This window comes from Prionailurus viverrinus, chromosome C1 (genome assembly GCF_022837055.1).
Source record: "Prionailurus viverrinus isolate Anna chromosome C1, UM_Priviv_1.0, whole genome shotgun sequence".
Lineage (NCBI taxonomy): Eukaryota > Metazoa > Chordata > Mammalia > Carnivora > Felidae > Prionailurus > Prionailurus viverrinus.
Window position 1 is genome coordinate 55326831 of NC_062568.1, and position 24431 is coordinate 55351261.

General features: G+C 37.4%; 1 protein-coding gene across 3 annotated transcripts in view; it reads right to left on the reverse strand.

Annotated features, from left to right (window-relative positions):
• Positions 1-24431, reverse strand: part of MAP3K20 (mitogen-activated protein kinase kinase kinase 20) — a 185641-nt gene that overhangs the window by 74717 nt on the left and 86493 nt on the right. For all 3 annotated transcript variants that reach the window (XM_047869069.1, XM_047869071.1, XM_047869072.1), the window contains exons 3-7: positions 22649-22736; positions 8292-8393; positions 3855-3920; positions 264-292; positions 4-141 (exon numbers count right to left, since the gene is read on the reverse strand). In XM_047869069.1, the coding sequence (XP_047725025.1) occupies positions 4-141; positions 264-292; positions 3855-3920; positions 8292-8393; positions 22649-22736 (423 nt within the window). The remainder of the gene's footprint in view (positions 1-3; positions 142-263; positions 293-3854; positions 3921-8291; positions 8394-22648; positions 22737-24431) is intronic.

Below are 24431 nucleotides of genomic sequence, written 5' to 3' on the forward strand. Positions count from 1 at the left end.
CACCACACCATAGGAATATGTGTCACAAGTTTCAGACACAGGGAGACTCTGGATAACTTCTGGGGCCATCCATGGGAAAGTTCCAACCAAGGACATGTGTGTTGTATGGTTATGGAACCGAGAGGCACCAAAATCGCATATCTGAGAAGAGAGAAACAAGTATCAACCTTCTACTACTGATGAATAAATGAATTATCAGTCACAAAAACCTACATCTGAAGTTTAGAAATACTTTTGAAGAAAATTAAAAGAAACAGTCCTACCTTCAATACCCCATCAGCAGCTATAACAACTAAAAAAAAAGAAAGAAAAATTATGATAATCATCTAATTTGAGTCATCTTATACTGAAAGAAAAAACTGCCATAAACTTCTATCTTCCATATGGCATGTGAAAGGTAAAACTGAAGTATTTACTACATTGAAGATTTTGCAAAAAGCTGACATTAAAACAAAACCAAAAAACGAATTCCTTGAGCTGCTGATTAAAGGTTTTCAAAACATTTCTTTAAACCAAATGTCATACTGTCCAGTAAACAGGGCATGCATTAATAGTTGTAGAGAGAACCAAACTTTTTACTTGGGTTCTGCCACTAGACTGCCAGCATGATATTGAGGAAGGCATCAGCACTATCACTTCATGGTATATAGTTTTTGCTCTCAACTGAAGAGTAATTTTCTTATAGGCAGGGATAAAATTCATTCATTCACTCTTTCACACATTCATTCACTTAACAAATATTTGCCGAGCACCTACTATGGGCAAGGCCACGTACTATGTTCTGGAAGAGGAAGATGAGCAAGACTGGCTTGTCTCTGCTTCTGTGGAGCTTACACTCTAATGGGAGAGACCCTGAAACCATGATCTATAATCAAGTGGGATGACACCTGAAACTAATATAATACCATATGTTAATCATGCTGGAGTTAAAATGTTTAATTTAAAATGTATATAATTAAGTGGGATAAATTCTATGATGAGAGATACACAGAGATTGCCTCAGAACCAAAGAGCAGGGGTATCTACGTCTAAGGAAGTCGGAGAGAAGTTTTTGGAAGAAATGGTGCTTACACGAAGACCTGCAGAACAAGTTGGGATTAAGCAGACAGAGGAGCGCCGCAGGGGGAAAGCACATTCTTAGAAAAAAGAGCCTCGCAGAAGGTCAGGAGTAGAGGGAAAGGCACGCAGCTTTGGAAGGCAGGGGCCTGGTCTGGAAGAGTCTTTGTGAGACGTGGAAGGCCACTGAACAATTTTAACCAGAGAACTGAAATGGTCAAATGTGCAGAGGGGAGAGCATATGAGAGAACAGAACTGGAGGCAAGGAGATCACTGCGCACACAAGCGGTTGTAGGATGCCTGTACAAAGGCTGCGGCATACCACAGGAGAGACGTGGACCGAGTCAAGGCACATTTAGGAGGCAGAATCAGCTGGGCTTAAATGATGAGACGCAGGGCGGGGAGGGAGGACTCAAGGATGAAATCAAATAAAGAGGCAATACAGTACAATGGTTACAACAGGAGCTCTGCACTCAAACTGTCCCTTTTTATCTCATTTCTAGGTTAGGCAATTGGTACTGCCATTCACAGAGAAAGGGAATGCGGGAATAAGTTTTTAGTGGGTAGAGGGATGAAAAGATCAACGTGAACACAATACATGTTCGAGTCATACACATATCTGTGCAGCCACTCCCAAAAAGCAGACAGACATGTGATTCTGAGGCTGAGGTCTGTTAAGAGCATTAATACACAGATGGGACTTTTATGGCAGTGGGTGAATAAGAGCATAAGAGGCAAGGAGGCCCAAGGCAGACCTTGAAGAACTGTTCTGGTATTTCTTTTGTCAGCCACACAGAGCCCTCAACATGGTATCTGATCAATGCTTACTAGCTGTTACTAATGACCTTGATAAGTGGGAAAAATACTCTTTGCATGAGATAGCCTAAGGATAAATGTGGTATCATATACAAGCTATAAGTTTAAAAAAAATATATATACACACATATACATATACATATACATATACATATATATATACATATACATACATATATATATAGTTAAATGCCACATTCAGTTACTCTTTAAAATACCTCTATTACTTTTTTCTCATAAGATTAGCAAGTGCTTAATTAAAAAAAAACAAAATTATAAAAAGGTATAACATAGAAGATAAAAGAGTCTTGTTATTCCCTGTTTCAGAAAAAAATTGCTAAAACTTAGGTCAATATTGTTGCAATGTGTATGTTGTTTTCCCATCAAGTGACTGCAAAAATTGTGACTGGTGAAAATCAGGACAGTCTCCGTTATTAGTTTCAAATCCAAAATTTAATCACTGTCATCTCATGATACGTTCAGGATATACTGATAAAGCAGATTTTAAAAAAAAATAGAAGTCAAATAACTTGTTAGCATGAAATTCTGAGCATGAACTAAAAATCTACGGGTGTAAGACTCTGATATGTCCTACTGGATTGAAATGATTTCCTAACAACTTCCTGTTAGCCAACTCCTCTCAAAAGTGCCTGGCTCTAGGAAGTTTGTCTGTGAGGAGCCAAAGGATAAGAGGATAAGAGATGACCTAGACAAAGGAAAGAACAGTCAGGGTCAAGCCTGGGGTTCAACCCGGACTACTGCTGAGTGGCAGCTGCCAAGAACTTCCCTTTTTCCACCGCAACAACCCTCACGGTCCTGGAGTCCCAACAAGGGCATCTGGCCCATCCCCTGCGTCTGTCTCTTCCTCCAACTACCCATTGCAAGGATTGCCCTTGTAGCATATACCCATTTTAACTACAGTGATTTAAAGATTTTAAAAAATTAAATAGTTCTCCCTACTTAGAAGAATCATTTGGAAAGCATGTAAATAATTAAAGCATGCAAATGGATTGATAGCAAGATTTTTTCTTTTTAGTAACAAGCTCTAATGTTTACTTCAGCTGGTGTGGGCCAGCTGAATAATCCCACTCCCTGCCTTTATCCATTAGCTTCCAAGTGATGTAACAGAAGAAGCATTCTGTTACTTAAAGGTAATAATGTCTAATCCTGCCAGTCATTTTTAAATGCTCACTTTCTCTTTTTTTATATTTATTTTTTTATTTTTCAAAGAGAGTCGGGGAGGGGCAGAGGGAGAGAGAATCTCAAGCAGCTCCTTATTGAATGTAAAGCCCGACATGAAGCTCCATCCCACAACCCTGGGATCATGACCTCAGCTGAAATCAAGAGTCTGATGCTCAACCGGCTGAACCATCCAGGTACCCCTACTCACTTTCTAAATTATAAAATATAGGATCATAAATAACCTTTGAAGAGTACAGAAGAAAAGAAGAAAAAGAAAGCCTTTGCTTTCCAAACTCTGAAATGTGTTGATCATTTTTGGGCACTACTCCAGGTAATATGACGAACATCAAAAGTTTACACCAAATAATTCAGAAGTAACAAGAACAAAACTCAAAACTGCTAGTACAGAGAACCATCTAAAAATAGAAGACTAGAAGTGTATGACTACATGCTTTGTTCCAGCAACATCTCTTTTAGAAAATTATTCTAGGGAAATAATTAAGGATGTGTTGAAAATTTTTGCTGAGAAGTATCAAGCTCAACATTTTCTATCATAGAAAAAAATGTAAACAACCCCAAATGTCCACATTCTGTGCTATTCATACAATGGAATACTATGCAGCTTCTTAAAATAAAATAAAGAATTTTGATATTTACAAACACTGGAAAGATTTTCATGGTATCAGTGACGGGTTAAAACATCAGGGTACAAAAGATCTGAAAAGCATGAGCCTATCTCTATAGCAAGGTGCATGGATTTCATAATAAAATAGGTAAATAAAAACATATGGCTACATTACCATTTCTTGACTTGAGATCTCTGTGAATCACTTTGACAGGAGCCTCCATATGTAAATAGTGCATTCCTTTTCATACAAGAAGAAAGGCCCATTAATATTTTTCAACACTGCATCAGTATTAGCTATTTTCAAACATCAGTATGTCATATTTTTGCAGAGGATTCAACAGCAGAAACTAAATTCATGTGTTCTGTTCTTACATGATTGATAGAGACAGGGTATATCTACATTAGGAAAATTTGTATGCTAAGGAAAGTTTATGTGCTTTAGTCTCTTAGAAGCGGGAGTTTGATTGTGGGTAAAGCCAGCTTCTTACAATACCTAATAAGGAAACCTTAATTTTCTGGAGTCTGCACAAAAATAGCACAGTTACAACTGGAAGAAGCGTTCCAATGACTAAGGTATTCCACTACCAGTTGCCTTCTAAATCAGCCAAAGTTCTGACCCAGGTTTTCAGTTTTCATCTGGATTTCTGCAGCTTGATTTATTTTCTCAGTACTCACTCTAATAAGCCCCTGGGAGTGCTGGTGGGGTACGGGTGGGGAGAACTGGTTTGATTCATTAGTTGTGGTTGATAAAAGATTTTATGATCCTCAGATACAGAAACTTACAGGAGTTCCAAAATATTTTATTCTTTTTACAAGGATGAATCTTCAGGATAATCTATATTTAAATGCACTCCAAAATTCTCTCCAACATATTTAGAATGTAAATCAAGTTACTTCAGTAAACTGAATGTATATATAAAAAGTATAGTTTTACTATTTTGAATAAAAAATTATATATTACTGTTTTAAATCAGACTTTAAAAGATATATACTTCACAGTTATCCTCTTGGTAGTGACTCTTTTTCTATATTTATGTACTATCTACCTTCTTAGAATAAAGAATAACATTTTCTATTGAAATATAGTATTTCCTTTCCCTTTTCTTCACAAATTGTCTTCTAAGTAATGGATGAAACAGCTTCCCCACCACCACAATCAAACAAGCTCCTTTTGTTAATGAATTATCCATTTACATATAATAAGTAGGCTTTGGTTCTGAGTATATAGAAAATTTCAATTTTATTAAGGCTAATTTTTAAAGTAATCTATTATTTTTCTATCATTCTGATTGTTAAATATTGAAGAGTCATGCAAGAACAAAGAAAATTTAAAAATTTAGACTCCTGCATTATACAGATATTACTGAAAAGAGTCAGGGTGACAGAAGTCTCAGTAATTTAAGCGATCTCACACAAGACAGAGCTAGAATACAGGAGAGTGTTCTTCTAACATGACATTCTACATATTACAAACTAAAAATTCAATAGCTACCATTTGGATAACTTTTAATCATTTTTAGGACTGGATGTCATACCTCTGTCTTGCTTCAAGAACCAAATTCAGGTACAATCTGTTTAATTACAATTAGAGGCAGGGCTAGATAGTTTTTATACCTGCTGACAAGTAACGATTTCAAAACACAACACAAAAGCTTTAAATATAGGCATTTTCTTCCTTATGGCAGATATTTTGAGAAAAAATATTATAAGTTGTTTGTGTATAATGTATAACATACATTTACAGGATACTCAGTGTGTATAAACATAGCAGTAATCACAATCATATAAAATTCTCTTTAATTTGTTTTTACAGAGCCATCCATACTTCTGCCTTATTTTTATGACAGACAATGAAGAAGGCTGAAAAACGCCATCATCAGTTTTAAGACTTGGGTTCCCAAAGAAGTGACTGGTGTCATCTGGGGGAGATTTGGAATCAGGGAGGACCATTACCAGACTGGATCCAGGTTCACCTGTTTTAATCGTTCCCTTGACACACTGGTGAGTGACCTACAGCAGTTCAGACCTACTTGCTGGTCCGCCCTCCATTTCCCTTCCCACTCAGAGAGAAGAGAGGCTTTTTTTTTTTTTTTTTTTTTTTTTTTTTTGCTTTTTGGCTTTGAGGAGGTATTCTGTCAGCAGTAATGTTAAGCAATGCCTACTTCAAAATGCATGAATCAACTCTTATTTGAATAGAATTATTCATTCTTTGATTTCTCAACATCTTGTTGCTTCGATGTCTTCGATCGTGGTCAAACTGAAAGATACATGGCTGGATTTGAAACGGAATCAATAAAAATCAAGGTTCCTTTCACTCTCCAAGTTCTGTGCAGAGCTTTACCAGACAGAGCTGAAGTCATTCTGAAAGCACTGATTTCTTCTTCCTTTTATAGGCCATTTTAAATATTAAGCATTACTTGGGACTATAAATAAACAAGTTTCTTCTCTGCCTCATTCTTCTCACCTGAGGCCAAACACGTTAGAACTTGCCTTTTAGAGCAATTCGCCAGCCATGAAAGCGTGATGTCATTACTCTGCAGTCTGGCATGCAGTCCCCGTCTACTCATTCCCTCCATCCCTACTCTGTCCCTGGAGTCCCAGTCTACTACTTAATTAGCCCTGCTCTTTCTCTTCTTTGTCCTTCTGACACCCAGTGCCAGCCGTCTTGAGAAACCCCAGCGATGACTGAGCTGATCTGGAGCCAAGGGACTTGCCCCTCAGACAAGGACTGTGCAGGGAAAGGGCCGGAGGGAAGAGGTTCACAGGCTGAGGGCCAGGGAAGCTTAAGTGGCACGTGCACAGCAGGAAGCGGAGTGACTGATGTCAGTTGATTTGTTTGCTGTCTATCCATCCTAAGTGCCATTAAGTAATAACATGGGTGTAATTGGCTGAGCATCCTAAACGCAAATGTCTGTAAGGTGAAGTGCTTTAAGCCAGAGACTGCCTGTATATGCGTTTACATTTATGTGAGTGTGTTTCCACAATGCTTCCGGTGGTTCTCCGAAATAGCACACCACCCTGCTTACAAACAGGCGGTTCCCGTGTACTAGTGACACATACAGGAGTGACTATGATGTTACAGGAAAATGTCTTTAAGAATGCCAAAATTTAAGGCTGATTTTGAAATGCCTGATGCATGAATACACAATTAAGTTAATTAACATAGCCAAAGCCTTAGGCACACCATCCTAAACACAGAGCTTGTTATTCTTATAAGGTAATGAAGTATGGTTCAGCAGCAGCATTTTGCATGAAATTAAAAAAAAAACTTTTTTTTTTCACTTTCCCTATTTGAAGAATTTGGCAGGTGTTGATGAAACTTAAAACTGACAAGATAATTCCCCAAAGGAAAGACTATTACTTTTGGAAGTCACTGTGTGACTTCCCAGTGAAAGCAAAGTATGAGTTGCTCTCCTTACTGAGCACTAAATATCCTTTTATTTGCTTTGTAAAGAGATGCTTATAGAGCTTAGACTAGCGAGATGCAAAGAAGTGAAGTGCCTGGGTAAAATCTGGACACCCTTACTTTCTAGGGGTTGCTAGAATACAAGTATAACTATCAGCATTCATTATTTAGATTAAGTTGTTTCCAAAGCAACTTTGACAGTTATAAATAAAACTCAGAGACCTTCAGTTAGGAAAATGGAAAAGAAAAGATAAAAATAAACGGAATTTAAATTGCTTTAGAAAGCATTAGTCTATGCAGGAATTTATGAGGGAAAAAGAACTGGGCACCTTGTTTAGGGGTTTTGGGTATTAAAAATATTTCATTTCCAAGGATGACTTCCAAGTTTACATTAAATATAAAATAAAATCTGAATTGCTTTCACATGGCAGGACAAATAAAACTTTTTTTTTGAAAGTGGTTACTATTTTTAGCATATTATTATGTACACAAAATGAGTAGAACTAATCCCACAATAAATCACGTTTTCTGGATACTAAGTCTGAGTGGAGTCTTGCAGAACAACAGAATTATGATCTTTCCATTTAATGTGTTGATCAAGCAAGCTGGTCAATTACAATGTCACAAAATGTGGCAAAAATGGCTGCCCTGGAGCCACGGATTTTGTTAGGACTTGGTTTTAGGGAAAGAAATAAAGTAAAGAGAGAAAAAGAATGCAGGAGTAGAAAGGCAGGGACTTAAAATATCTACACAAAAGGGGGGGGGTAGGAGAGAGGGAGGGAGAGGGAGGGAGGGAGGGAGGGAGGGAGGGAGAGAGAGACACACAAACCAAAAATCCTGACTGTTAACTATAGAGAACAAAAAGATGGCTGCTGGGGGGGGGGGGGGTGATGGGTGAAACAGGTGAAGAGGATTAAGGAGTGCACTTGTCCTGATGAGCACTGAGTAATGTAGAGAATTGTTGAATCACTATATTGTACACCTGAAGTGAATGTAACACTGTATGTTAAATAACTACACTTGAATTAAAATATGAAATACAATGAAAATATCTGTACAGAAAGTTGCAGAACTCCTGGTACTTTTAGTCTGAAAAAGCAACATCTAAAGACACAGAAGAACAAATCTTCTGCCTTAAGTCACCACATCAAGATGGGAAAACGTGCCCCACCAATTCTGTGAGAACACAGGAAGCTTTGTTACCTTTGGCTACATCAGTGGCCCAGGTCATAATGTGATCCATGTCCATCTCTTCACTTCTGTTACTATTAATGTAATCATAGAGTGATCCCAGAGAAGCATATTCTAGTTTCAAAGGAAAGACAAGCATATAATTAAAATCCAGGTGCATTTCAGAAATAAGACTGTGTACCCATGAAAGGATTTAACAAAGGACATTAAAAACACATAAGGACCGTTCCATGCTGAGGTTTCTTAAAGTTAATACCATCCTGAAAAGAAATTTGTCAAAGACAAGACCACTGACAGAACGAATACTAGAACTTCAACTGAGGCCGAAATCAAACGCCACTTGGATGGAGCTGAGAAACACAAAGAGGTGTCGGAAGAATGGATCTGAAACAAAGGCAGGCGTGTACGTAGGTATTTCTTTTAACAACTGTCATGAGAGAGAGAGAGAGAGGAAGATTAAATTCATAAGAGCATCTGTGTGACAAGGTAAACAAATCAATCCCTGTTGCATCAGGATTTAGAAGAGCCCTCAAAATTTAAGCACACACACAAAAACCTTTGAGATATAAAAATGGCTTTGAGATATAAATTACCTACCATGAAGTTCGCCTACTGTATGTGTACAATTGGGTGATTTTCGGTAAATTGACAGAGCTGGGCAACCACCACCCAATCCAATGTTAGAACCTTTCCACCATTCCAAGGGGCTCCCTTGTGCCCCTTTGCAGTTAAGCTCCACTCTCGGCCCCAGCCCTACATATGGTCTGATTTCTTGCTCTACAAATATACCCTTTCTGCACATTTCATATAAATGGAACCATACAACATGTGGCCTTTTGTGTCTGACTTTTTTCTCTTAACATGATTCTGAGGCTCATTCATGCTGTACTCTATTCCTTTTTATTGTTGAATAATAACAATCCATTGTGTGGATCTACCACAATTATTTTTATTCATTCACCAGTTAATAGATATTTGGGCTATTCCTGATTTTTGGCTATTATGAATAGTGTCCTATCAACATTTGTGTACATGCCTTTGTAAGGAAATATGTTTTCATTTCTCTTGGGTAGATTCCTAGAAGAGGGATTGCTGGGGTATATAGTAAGTTTATGTTCAACTTTTTAAGAAACTATCAAACTGCTTTCCAAAGAGGCTGTATCATTTTATACTCCCACTAGCACTCTATGAGGGTTTCAGTTTCTCCACATCCTTGTCAACACTTGGTATTGTCTGTGTTTTTAATTATAGCCATTTTAGTATATAATTCCAGTGGCATCTCATATTGTTAACTGCATCTTCCTAGTGACTAATAAAGTTGAACGTCTTTTCAAGTGCCTATTAGCCCCTAGTATTTGTTCTTAGGCAAAATGTCTATTTGAATAGTTTTCCCGCTTTAAAATTAGGTTTATTAATATTGAATTTTAGGAGCCCCTTGTTTATTCTGGAAGCAAGTCCTTTATCAGATTTATGATTTTAAACATCTTCTCCGAGTCTGTAACTTGTCTTTTCATTCCCTTAACAGCATCTTTCAAAGACCAAAAGTTCTTAATTTTGATGAAGTCAAATATATCATTTTTCTCTTTTATGGATTGTGCTTTTGGTCTCATATCTCAGAACTCTGCCTAACCCAAAGTATATAGATTTTCTCCTGTTTTTCTTCTGAGAGTTCTACAGTTTTAGCTCTTCCACTTAGGTCTATCACCCATTTTGGGTTCATTTTTGTGTGTGGTTTAAGGGGAGGATTTAAGATAATTTTTTTTGCATGTGGACTTGTAACTGTCCTGGCACAATTTGTTGAAAAGACTACCTTTAGTTTTTTTTTTATGTTTGTTTATTTTTGAAGGAGAGAGATACAGAGCATGAGCAGGGAGGGGCAGAGAGAGAGAGGGAGACACAGAATCCAAAGCAGGCTCCAGGCTCTGAGCTGTCAGCAGAGTCCGACATGGGGCTCGAACTTACAAACCGCAAGATCATGACCTGAGGTGAAGTCAGACGCTTAACCGACTGAGCCACCCAGGCGTCCTGAAGAGACTATCTTTTACCCATTGTCTTGGCACCTTTGTTGAAAATAAATTAACAATCAATGTAGGATTTTTTCCCCTAAATTCTTAATTTTGTTACATTGGCTATATGCCTATCCTTGTGCTGATACTACACCTATTCTTGTGCTATATTGCTGATTACTACAGACTTATAGTAAGTATTGATATGACATAGTCTAAGTCTTCAACCTTAGTTCTTTAAAACTCTAGGTCTTTTGCATTTCTTATGTGAATTTTAGAATCACCTTGTAATGTCTTATTTAAAAAAATTGCTGGGATTTAGATATGAATCATTTTTGAATTCATAAAATCAATTTGGGGGGCACGTGGGTGGCTCAGTTGGTTAAGTGTCCAACTTTGGGTTCAGCTCATGATCTCACAGTTCTTGAGTTCTAGCCAGGCTCTGCGCTGACAGCTCAGAGCCTGGAGCCTGCTTCAGATTCTGTGTCTCCCTCTCTCTCTGCCCCTCCCCTGCTCACGCTCTCTCTCTCAAAAATTAATAAACATTAAAAAATTTTTTTCATAATAAATCAATTTGGGGGAGAATTGCCATCTTGACAATAATGAGTCTTCCAAACTATGAACATGTAATATTTCTTCTCCATATTATTTAGATCTATAGTTTCTCTCAGCAATATTTTATACTTTTCATGGTAAAAATCTTATACTTCTTTACTAAATTTATCCTCAACTATTTTATTCTTTTTGATACTATGAATGAAATTATTTCTTTTTTCTTTTTAAGATTTTATTTTTAAGCAATCTCTACATCCAACATAGGGGTCAAACTTACAACCCCAAGATCAAGAGTTGTATGCTGTAACCAACTGAGCCAGCCAGGCACCCTGAATTAAATTGTTTCTTAATTTCATTTTTAAACTGTTCATTCTCGATATATAGAAATACAACTGATTTTTTTACATTAATCTTGGATCCTTGTGACCTTGCTTATGAGCTTTGGTAGATTTTGTGGATTCCTTGGGATTTTCTACACACAGGATCATGTCATATGAGACACTTTTACTTCTTCTTTTCCAGTATAGACTCCTTTTATTTTTCTTATCTAATTGTACTGGCTAGAACCTCCAATATAATGCTGAATAGATGTGGCAAGAGTGGAACCTCACTACCCTGTCCCCAGTCTTACGAAAAGAGCATTCAATTTCGTAATTGCCTTATATTAATTGATTTCAGATGTTAAACTGTGCATTAATTACATTAATTGATTTCACATGTTAAACCAACTGTGAATTTTGGGGATAAATTCCATTTGGTATATAATGGTATATAATTCTTTTTATAGGTGGCTGGATTCAGTTTGCTAATACAGATCTTCCTTGACTTACAATGGGGTTACATCTCAATAAGCCCATCATAAACTGAAAATATGGTTAAGCTGAAAATGCATTTAGTACACCTAACCTACCAAACATCAATGCTTAGCCTAGCTCACCTTAAACATGCTCAGAACACTTAGATTACCCTATAGCTGGCCAAAATTATCTAACACAGAGCCTATTTTATAATAAAGAGTTGAATATCTCATGTAATTTATTGAATACTGTACTGAAAGTGAAATGCAGAATGGTTCTATGGGCAAAGAATGCTTGTAGGTGTAGTGGTTGTTCACCCTTGTGATCGTGTATCTGAGCTCTGGTTCACTGCCACTGTTGCCCAGCATCACAACCGAGTACCGTACCACATACCACTGGCTCAAGAAAAGATCAAAATTCAAAATCTGAAGTACTGTTTCTGCTGAATGCATATTGCTTTTGTACCACTGTAAAGTCAAAAAATTGTAACTTTGAACCATTGTAAGTTGGGGACCTTCTGTACGCAGTTAAGAATTTTTAGGGGCGCCTGGGTGGCGCAGTCGGTTGAGCGTCCGACTTCAGCCAGGTCACGATCTCGCGGTCCGGGAGTTTGAGCCCCGCGTCAGGCTCTGGGCTGATGGCTCGGAGCCTGGAGCCTGTTTCCGATTCTGTGTCTCCCTCTCTCTCTGCCCCTCCCCCGTTCATGCTCTGTCTCTCTCTGTCCCAAAAATAAATTTAAAAAAACGTTGAAAAAAAAAATTAAAAAAATAAAAATAAAAAAAAAAGAATTTTTGCATCTATGTCCATGAGGGATACTGATCTGTAGTTTTCTTATTGTGTTTTTGTCTGGCTTTGGTATTGGGATAATACTGGCATTACGGAATGAGTTAGTAAGTGTTCCTTCTTCCTCTATTTTCTGAAACAGTATGGGAAGGATTGGTGTTATTTTTTATATAAACATTTGATAGAATACACCATTAAAATCATTTGGGTTTGGGCTTTTCCTTATGGAAACATTTTAAATTACTAATTCTAATTTCTTTGTTATAGGTCTGTTTAGATTTTCTGTTTCCTCTTGAGTCCATTTTCATAACTTGTATCTTTATAGGAATTTGTTTATTATATCTAAATTACCAAATTTGTTGACATAAAGTTGGTCAACTTCAAGTTTCTGTCGAGGCCATAGTACTATCCTCTCCTTCATTTCTGATTTTGCTAATATGTACATTCTCCCTTTTCTCTTGGTCAATGTAGCTACTGGTTTGTCAGTTTCACTGATCTTTTCAAAGACCAAATTTGTAGTTTCATTGATTCTACTCTATTATTTTTCTGTTTTCTATTTTATCATGTTCTGCTCTCATCTTTATTTGGCTCATTATCTCATCTCATATTTATATGGCTTATTTTGGGTTTATTTGGTTCTTTTTTGTGGTTTCTTAAGATTGAAGTTTAGATGATCAATTTTGGGCTTTTTTTGACTTAGGTGTTTAAAGCTATAAATTTCCCTCTAAGTATTACTTTACCTGCCTCCTATGATTTTGTTATGTTGCATTTTTCATTTACTCTGTCCAAAATATCTTAAAGTCCATTGTGATTTCCTCTTTGACTCACTGAGTATTTAGAAGTGTGTTGTTTAATTTCCAAATATTTGGGGTTTTTTCAGATTTCTTTCTTGTGTTGATTTCTAACTTAATTCTACTGTAGTGGAGAACATAAATTGCATTATTACAATCCTTTTAGATGTATCGAGATTTATTTCATAGCGTCACTTATGCTGTATCCTGGAGAATGTTCCACATGTACTTAAAAAGAATGTGTATTTTTTGTTAAGTGGTGTGTTCTATGTATGGTGACTTAGATAGAATTGATGGAGAGTGTTTGTCAAGTCTTCTAGATCCTTGCTATTTTCCATCTAGCTGTCCTATAAATTATGGAGAGTAGGGTAGTGAAATCAAATATTGCTGAATTGCCTATTTATCCTTTACATTTTGTCAGTTTTTGCTTCTTGTACTTTGTGGACCTGTTGTTAGGTGTGTGTATATTTCAGGTGCTCTAACTTTCTAGTGGGATGATCCTTTTATCATTATGAAATGACCCTATTCATCTCTATTTCTTCTCTTAAGTCTATTTTGTTTGAAATTAATGTAGTTACTCCAATTCTCTCATGGTTAGTGTTTGCATGATAGGTCTTTTTCCATCCATTTACTTTCAATGTTTCTGTGTCTTTGAATCTAAAATGTGTCTCTTGTAGAGGTGCCTGAGTGGCTCAGTCAAACATCCAGCTCTCAATTTTGGCACAGGTTGTGATCTCATGGTCATGAGATCAAGCCCTGCATTGGGACCCATGCTGAGTGCAGAACCTGCTTGGGATTTTCTCTCTCCCTCTCTCTCTGCACCAACCCCTGCTCATGCTTTCTCTCTCTTTCAAATAAACATTAAAAAATAAAATAAAATGTGTCTCTTATAGACAGCATATTGTTGGATCTTGCTCTTTTAAATCCAGTCTGACAGTCTCTGTCTTTTGACTAGAAAGTTTAGACCATTCACACTTAATGTAATTATTGATATGGCTGGATTTGATTTTGCCATATTGTTTTTTTACATGTCTCCCATCCTTCTCAGTCATCTTCTCTTCCTTTACTGCCCTCTTCTATGTTAATATTTTTTATTTATAATTTAATTCCTCAGTTGATTTTTTTCCTATATTTCACGAGTGGACTTTCTTCATGGTAGCTAAAGGGAATATAAAATACATCTTAATTTAGCACAACCTATTTCAACACTAAATTCTAGTAAAATAAACTGTTCTCTAATACAGCTCCATTCCCTCCCTCATTTTTATGCTATTACTGTAAAATATATCTATATTTTTTAAGTAAGCAAAACAGCAAAAAAATAATTTTTTAATTATTGCTTCATGCAACTTTATGTGTTTAAGGATGTTACAAGAAGAAATAAGAACAAATACACACATGGAGTGTTTTAGAGTAACCCACATATTTATCATTTCCAGTGCCCTTTATTTCTCCTTGAATTACTATCTGTTGTCATTTTCTTTTAGCCTGAAGGACTTCTTTTAGTATTTCTTGTACGGCAGAACTAATAACAAATTCTCTCATCCTTTATTCAAGCACATCTTTGCTTTGTTTTCATTTTTATTTTTTACTTATTTTTTTAAATGTTTATTTATTTTTGAGATAGAGAGAGACAGTGTGAGCAGGGGAGGGGCAGAGAGAGAGGAAGACACAGAAGCAGAAGTAGGCTCCAGGCTCTGAGCTGTTAGCACAGAGCCTGATGCGAGGCTCGAACTCACGAACCATGAGATCATGAACTGAGCCAAAGTTGGACACTCAACTGACTGAGCCACCCAGGTGCCCCATCTTTGTTTTCATTTTTAAAGGATAATTTTTGCTGGATGTAATTTTTTCTTTCAGCATTTTAAATGTCTACTGTTTCTGGCCTTTATTGTTGTAGATGAGAAGTTGCCATTAATCTTATTGTTATTCCCTCAGAGGTGAGAAGTTGTTTTTATTTACTACTTCCAAGGGTTTCACTTTGTCTTTAACAATCTAGTTTGTGTCTAGGTATGGGTTCTTTTGAATCTATCCTACTTAGAGTTCACTGAGCTTCTCCAGTACATAGGTGAATGTGTTTTATCAAATTCAGTTTTTCTGGCCATTATTTCTTCAACTATTTTTCTGTTTTTTTCCATTTTCTACTCCTCTTCTCTTTCTGCTACTATTACACATTAGTCCACCTGATGTCGTCCATAGGTCTCTGAGGTTCTGTTCATCCTTACACAAATTTTTTCTCTTTTTCATACTGGACAGTTTCTATTGGCCCAGTTTTAAGTTCACTGATTTTTTTTCTTTGCTATCTCAAATGTGCTAGTCAGTCACTCTACATTATTTTTCATTTTAATTATGGTCCTTTTCAATCCAGACTTTCCATGGGGTCCTATTAAAAAAAATTCTATTTACTTAATGAGATTCTTTGTTGTTTCATTCACTGTTTTAATTTTAATTCTTTAAATAGTTTCCTTTAGTTCTCTGAACATACTGATCCTTTGAAATCTTTGTATGTTAAATCCGAAATCTTAGGATACTTAGAAACCACTTCCATTCATGGCCTTTCTTCCTGAATATAGATCAAATATTTCTGTCTCTTTATAAGTCTAGTTACTTTTCTTAAAATTTGGACAGTTTAGATGATGTACTGGAGCAACTCTGGATTCTGACTTCCCCCTTAAAAGTTGTTATTGATGTTTGTTTATTAACTTGCTTGGGTTAAATTTATGATATCTTTCTTTCCTACAGTATGCCCTCTGGTGATGTCTATGCTTATTTGTTGGTTTTGTTTTTTTTATCTTGTTTTTATTTCTAAGTTTGGCCTTTTACAGGGATTGTCATATATCTCCACAGATTAATGATCAGACAGTGGTTATACAGAAATTATGCTTAAATATCTTGGGCTGATGGATCTGTATGTAAGAAGTAGGAGGACATTCAAAATTCACTGTAGCTTTTACTGTACACGAGACCTTTTTTGTCTCCTCTTTGTATTTTCATAGGCTCAGAGCCCATTAGGAAGGCGTATGTGTATAGCGTGGGCCCTCCCCAGTCTCTTTTCTGCATATGTATGGCCTCACTCAGGAATATATTTGCTCCAATCACAACCTTCTATTCAGGCTAGTAGGGCTATGGGCCCTCCCTGTTCATGTGCCACCAGGACCATCACTGACAATGCTGCTGGGATGGAGGCATTACCCATGTTCCAATCTAGTGAGCACACTTCCACTGTGGCAAAAAAAAAGCTGCCAATCCTCATGGCCTGCCCTTTGTGTGGACCGAGCTGGTGTGAGGGTGGGATAAGAAGAACGAGAACAACTGTAGGCTAGAGTACTACTGATTCCCACGATTATTGTCCCAAATTCAGCAATTTTTCAAATATAAACACTTCTGAGATTGTTGTCAATTTGGTCAATTTCCAGAGCACCAAAAATTTTGTCCAGATTCACAGATGCTTTTGGGGAGAGGATTTGCTAACTTCCTAATTCATTTGTAGCTGGCAGTCTCTCCCAGAAAATTCCACTTTATATTAAAGGCCAATTTGGAGAAAGGCTGGGCCTTATTTTGGGAGGCTGAGAATTATCCCATTCCAACTTTAATGATTTATAATAAGTATCAATATCATAATGATAGCATCTAGAATATCAACAAATGGCATTTTAAAATTTGTGAAGATATAAGGTAGGAACAATACTTTGAAACTAAAGTTAATTCACACAAGTAAATATATGTTATCATAAGAAATTATTCCTTGGGGCACCTGGGTGGCTCAGTCAGTTAAGCATCCGATTTTGGCTCAGGTCATGATCTCGTGGTTCACAAGTTCGAGCCCCACGTTGGGCTCTGTGCTGACAGTTCAGAGCCTGGAGCCTGCTTTGGATTCTGTGTCTTCCTCTCTCTCTGTCCCTCCCCCCCTTGTGTGCTTGTGCGCATTCGCTTGCATGCGCGCTCTCTCTCTCTCTCAAAAATAAACATTAAAAAAAAAGCCGTTAAAAAAATATACGTATTTGTCGTCTTCTTGTTTCTGAAACACAGCTCCAAAAACCCATGGAATTTTCTAAGCAATAAGAGTAATGGGAGTATCTTTTGTTATATTTGGTCTTTGTCCTTGGTTCCTCAAATAGCTCCAGAGCCATCCAGGTAAAAAGAGTGTCTTGTTATTCATAATAAACCCCTTTTCACCACATCTGAGTTTATGTTAATGAAGTGACTTTTGGAAAGCCCCTAAGGATAAAGGCTACTTGCCAGGAGAACCAACCAAGAGACTAGAATCCACCCCTCCCCCCTCCCCCAGTACACATGTACCTCTGCAGAGGGGACAGGGCTGGAGGTTGAACATCCCCAATGCCAGTGCTTTAATCAACCATGCCTATGTAATAAAACTTATATAAAAATCCAATAAGATGGGGTTGAGAGAGCTTCCAGATGGGTGGAGAGGAACATATCCACATTCTGGGAAGACTCACCCCAAACTCCAAAGGGACAGAAACTCCTGTACTCAGAACCCTTCTGGACTTCACTCTATGTATCTCTTCATCTGACTTTTCATTTTTACCCTTTAATATCCTTTGTAATAAATCAGTAATCTAGTAAGTAAACTGTTTTTTTCCTGAGTTCCAGTATTTAATCAAATCCAAGGAGGGCATAGTAGGAACCTCTTATTTATAGCCAGAGGTCAGAAATACAGGTGACAACCTGAATTTGAAAATGGCATCTCTTGTGGAGGGAAGGCACTCTTGTGGGATTGACCCTAACCTGTGGTATCTGACGCTATCTCCAGGTAGATCATGTTAGAATGGAGTTAAAGTGTGGAATACCCAGCTGGTGACGCAGAATCTCTTGCTGTGAAGTAGAGTAACTGGGAGCGGAGGGGACATACAGAAAGGCATTTTTATCTCCAATGGGATGTACGCTGAAAACTAGGCTAAGATACTTGCAAAATGGATTCAGATAATGAAACAAACATGGATGTAGAAGATACATAATTGAAATTGTTTCATGAATGTGAGGGTGCAAGAAAGGCAGCACTATTATTTCATATAAAATGTGATCTTTAAATATGTGGGTAAGAAGACATAGTTCTTTCATCCTTTTGGTCTTCTCATTAGAAATTAAGGGCTCGCCAATACACATGTGATTATATGCTTTATAAACCACTTCACTTCTCCCTAGAACACAGTTTATTAGACTTTGGTATAAAGTATTTGTTTTAATTCTTTTTTTAAAAAAGATCATTAAGAACCATATTAAGCAAACATCTCCTTTTTTATTTATTTATTTTTCTTTTTTTAATTTGAGAGAGTGCACGCATGCAAGCAGGGGAGAGGGGCAAAAGGAAAGAGAGAGAGAATCTCAAGCAGTCTCCACGCTCAGTGTGGAGCCTAATGTGGGGCTTGATCCCACGATTCTGGGATCATGACCTGAGCAGAAACCAAGAGTCAGCCGTTTAACCAACTAAGGCACCCAAGAGCTCCTCCTTTTGATTTCTAAGGTAATTTTTCCCTTTTAGTTTTAATGGCAATGATAGCTGGTTCTGAAAAATGTAAACATATAGTCAGTCTTGTTAAAACAAACACCATTACCTCAAAATCTCTTTGTAGTAAAATATTACCAAGACCAAGCTTAGTTTGGATTATAATAGAACAAACGAATTTAGGTAAATGTCTGGAATTTGTTATAACAAGACATGACATTTGTTTCTAATTGGCTAATGAGAAGAGACCAACACAATATCAAAGCATGCAAATTAGATGTGTCTGTGCCTAAAATAAATCAAGATCAAGTTCAAGTTCAAGGAAGTGAGCTCAGGCACTAAAAAATTAATATGTTTTCCATGGTTGAGTTTAATGAGAATTTGGGCCTATTGAAGAATCATGTAGAACTAGTATCCTCCTCTCTCCTCTCTTCGAGTAGTAAAAGAGGTCATGTAGAATCGGTAACAAACTTAAGAGGTGACAGCAGCCCTAGACACAAAGATTTAATTCCCTAGGCCTCTGAAACCCTCAACCACCTTCCCCTGGAGTCCTGGGACCCAGTCTGCCTCCAGGTACTTTGTGCAGCTTCCTCTCCAATGTGGCTACAAAAGAACTACATGACCTAGTATCTAACAATCCCACCTTCCTCCCCAGGGGTGATCTCACCATTACACTCTGAATCATCAAGCATGTGTGTAAATACCTATCAAGAAAACAAAAATAAAAGAATGGGAGTAGTACAGAATTAAGAGGTTTCCAAAGATCAAAGAAAAGGTGACCCATTACTGTATCTTTTCTTTTGACTTTGTAGTCTGAGTTTTAGTCACTCCATTTCTTTGTAGGTCTGGGGGAAAGAGGCCCACTTCCCCTCCAAGGGAAATAAAGTGGCAGTTGCCTCTAGAATTCTTCCTCGCGTCCCCCTATAAGCAGGTTTTTTAAGTCTGTGATGAAAAGTTTCAGGACACACACACACACACACACACACACACACACACACTCCCACCAAGAAATCATCTATTCTAGTCCCTTCATTCACATGGGAGAAAACTGAGACATAGATCATCAGAGATCCATCAACGCAGCTTTGGCAGAATCATGACAAGACCTCACATCTCCCAATTCCAATACCAGTGTCCATTCTATTCCAACACTCTGACAAATCATTCTTTCAAGTCCTCCGTATGAGTGACAACAGCTGCTTGCTGCAACAACCTTTTCTGTTAACAAACTCAAGTGGAATGGATTCAAGTTTCCCCTCTCAGAACCCCAACATCTGAGAAATCTGACAGAGTTCAAAAGAGGGGGAGCCAGCTAAGCTGGATGATCAAGGTCTATGTGCCTGTTTGTCTCTCTGTTCTCTCTTCACCTCCCCATATTAAGACTTATTTGTGCTCATTTCAAGAGGCAGAATAGCTGTTATCATCCCTAACCCATCTGATCTCCCCAACTAGGCTCAGTTGGCAAATAGACCGCTACCCACGCACAGAACATGGCTTGATCTTTAAGCTACAGGTCATTTGAGAAGTTCACATTTATTTGGTGGATACCTGTAAACAAGCAAAATTAGTATTTCTAGAAACAAAAATAATCTTATCAAATTAATACACTTTAAAACACCAAAACTTGGCTAAGAAGTGTCTTTAATAATCAACCTCACAGGTCAATAAAAGAGCCACAAATACACAATTTACTATTACCTGACAATTGTGAAATTTGTGTGGTTTTAAAGAAATGTTTAATGTTAACAGTTGCTTATTACTGGCTCCACAGAGAAACAGACATGGATCTAAAAAGAGCTAATCAATTATTTTTTTTTTAATTTTTTTTTTCAACGTTTATTTATTTATTTTGGGACAGAGAGAGACAGAGCATGAACGGGGGAGGGGCAGAGAGAGAGGGAGACACAGAATCGGAAACAGGCTCCCGGCTCTAAGCCATCAGCCCAGAGCCCGACGCGGGGCTCAAACTCCCGGACCGCGAGATCGTGACCTGGCTGAAGTCGGACGCTTAACCGACTGCGCCACCCAGGCGCCCCTAAAAAGAGCTAATCAATTATAACCAAAGATGTGGGGCAGGTCTAGGTATGAGCACGGGATGCTAGAGGGGTGCATGAAATAAAGGACCAGCTAGTCCATTAAAAAAAAAAAAAACTAAATAAAATCAAACTTACTCATCCAACTCCTTGGATCCTTTCTTCCTCTTTTGGATGAGAGGACCCGAGGTGAGTATGCTGGCTAACAATGAATGTGTTTCACATCCTCCTTGGGACTCAGAATAAACTCTTGGAAAAAGGAATTCACACCATGACTCAAGTCCCTTTTTCTATTCCTCATCCTCACTTCGAGAAGCTACAAAACTTCATAAATAGTCCACTGAGTTCATTAAAGCTAATGTCTTCCACTCAAAAGTATTAAACGTCAAGGGTACAAGACAAGAAGCACAGTATCTAATCTATCTCTAATCTAATAGTATCTAATAGTATAGTATTAGCATAGTATCTAATCTAATCTCTTTGGAGCACCATGCTTTCATCTGCTAGGTAAGAATAATTTAAGTCACAAACGAGGAACAGAAAACTGGATTCAGATTTTAAAGGTAAACCCAACTAGTTAAAAGTAAATATGATGGACTAGGGAGCGGGGAACAATATGGTACCTGGGACAGGACGAGGTTTAACTTTAGTCAGAAATATGACATAAGTTAAATGTGGTTTACACCCGAACACTGTAACTCATTCTTGGGTATGCAGGTTAATAGGAAAGAGCAAAAACTGCCACATTACCCCATTTTAGGCATAGACCTAAATACATATAGCTAAATAGGGATAAAATTCCCTCCATGTAAGAACTTAGGTAAAAATGCTATTTATCAGAGTAAGAGCCTGTTAAACTGCTTGCTGCTCAAAGACAGAAGTTACAGAACCATATCCCTTGGATGGGAAGAACTGCAGCCCAGGCTGCATTTAAGAAGAGGCGCTTCTGTAGAAGGTCAATCTGAGAAATTTAGTGGATCTACCACTAGCTGGATGACCTTGGGAAAGGTACCTCAGTTAGAGTTTTAGTTTCTAATTTATGAAATAGAAATTACTTTACCTATCTTGTGGGGTTACTGTGTTAGATGAGAGCGTTTATAAGAAAGTACTGAATCCAAACCTTTTTATTGAGGGTTATTTTGGTTATTACTTTCTGTAAAGAAAATTATAGGTGTTACCACTATAGCAGAAGAAGACAGGGTTAATCTTTTAAGGTTTCTTGTTGGTTTTGTTTTAATCAAAGAACAGCCATGATAAAGAACGTGACCAAAGTCATTTATTATAAAATTGAATGTTATACTTATTATAGACCTAAAGCTGCTTATTGGATTGTACACATATGAGCACAAAGTATTAAAAACATGGGTCTTTGTTTTTATATGGAAACATTTTCTGTGTGCTCCTTTCTGGAAAGGGTATTCCCATCAGTTATAAACTGCTGCTCCAAATGTGATAATTTAGATCAAGGTCATTACCAACCCAGATGACCAAACCTGAAAAATATTATTCTCACGTCAGAGACCTTGAGGAAAGAATGCTCTAAAGGGATTAAAATACCTTGCAAAGAATTACAACATGAACAGCTCAAGAAATCTTAATTTGTAAAAGGTCACGGAGTTACAAAAAACATTGCTCATTTCAGCTAATTAAATGAAATTTTAGTTAAACGGCACCTTTAAATATTGGTATTGCAGCTGCGAGTGCATTTAAATAGCATTTACGCAGATATAATTAGCACAATTAAACATGGGTAGAAGTGGAAACACCATTCTTAATTATATTGATATAATCAGTTTTATTAATGCTTTATAGCAACAGAAGTGACATCTGACAGTAGCACACAATTCATGACTGAACCTAATATTAAGCATTTTAGCATATTAAGGAATCTAAAGCTAGGTAATTGGGGAAAGAAAAGTCAAATGATTCGTGCCTACCTGTGACGATACCATAGTTGGGAGGTTCAAGAATTACTCCATAAAACTGGATGATGTTTCTGTGACTGAGGACACTGAGTATTTCTGCCTGTACAAAAATCAAATACAAAGTTATATAAAATTTCACCTTTATAAAAGTCTCATAAAATAGGTTTCCTATTCAATTTCCTTTAACATACATTTACAAAGATATATGTGTGCTCAACAAGTATGGGATGCTGATAGAACTCTGTCTTAGCAGTTGTCTTGAAAGTTTAAGGATTTAAAAAAAGTTTGTTTTAATGTTTATTTTATTTGTGAGAGAGACACAACACACACACACACACACACACACACACACACACGCAGAGTGTGAGCGGGGGAGGGGCAGAGAAAGAGGGAGACAGAATCTGAAGCAGGCTCTAGGCTCTGAGTTGTCAGCACAGAGCCCGACGTGGAGCTCGAACCCATGAACCGTGAGATCATGACCTGAGCCTAAGTTGGACGCCTAACCGACTGAGCCACCCAGGTGCCCAAGTTTAAGAATTTCTATTGAAACTTCCTAAAAATGTAAAAAGGAAATGGGGTTGAAGTGGCAACAACAGAACTGCTCCCTAGCAGGCCAGCATGACTGATAGTGGAGGAGGAGGACAAAGGGGCGAAATACCATATTTATTTACAGAAAGCCCTCTTCCTAAGAGTTGAATGGGTGTTTTCTGCATCACGTCTTCTGAGAGACTCAAGACTGAACTTCTATTGCCTGGGTGAAGAATCATGACAAAATTAAGGGAGGATTTCTTAACTATTACTGAAATAGATTCAAGTAATAGCCATTTATATTATCTAATCGTTCAAATGTACTATCGCTCTTTGCTATATGCAGCAAGGTGCTGTAAAGGATGTAAGGGTGGATTCCTGACCTTCAGCAGTGATTTGATAGGGAAGCCATACTTTACATTTGAAATGTATTAAATATTAGCAAACTGTACTGCAGAGTGACATCATAAAAAATAAATTTTATTTATTAAACTTAATGAAAAACAGAGCTACTTCTGCTAATGTCTGTAGAAGAACATTTTCTAAATTAACTAAATCACATGGAGTTACCAGTTTTATGGAGATAAAATATTGCTAATCAGGAATTATAATACAGTTAGATATAAAATCACTTAAGTACGAAAACATTTAATATTTTTAAATGAAAAGCATGTTATTGGCAGTAAGTAAATAGGAGATTTATAATTCCCCATTCCAGAAAGGGTATCATCAAGAATGTAAGCAATCAATTGGGGCACCTGGGTGGCGCAGTCGATTTGGCTTCAGCTTAGGTCATGATCTCATGGTCTGTGAGTTTGAGCCCCGCATCGGGCTCTGTGCTGACAGCTCAGAGCCTAGAGCCTGCTTTGGATTCTGTGTCTCCCTCTCTCTCCCTGCCCCTTCCCTGCTCACAGTCTCACTCTCTTGAAAAACAAACATTAAAAAAAATAAAAAAGAACGTAAGCAATTAAGGAAAAATGGACAAGGGTTGGTTAGAAAGAGGACTCCCCTTTGGGAATCTGCACAATGTAAGTTAGTGTTATTTGTTATAAATTTCTGTCATAGGATAAGAATTGAGATTTCATTAAAATCAGAACTAGGCACAAAAGAGAAATTTAAGGGCTGCCATGAGGTCAATATGGAATCAAGAGAAGGGAAAATTATTATCAACTGGTTGAGACATTTATCAAGGTTTCTTTGACAATGTTTTTCTTTCAGTGATACAGGTGCTGAAGGGGGCTATCAAAACATTTCTCTCACACTGAGT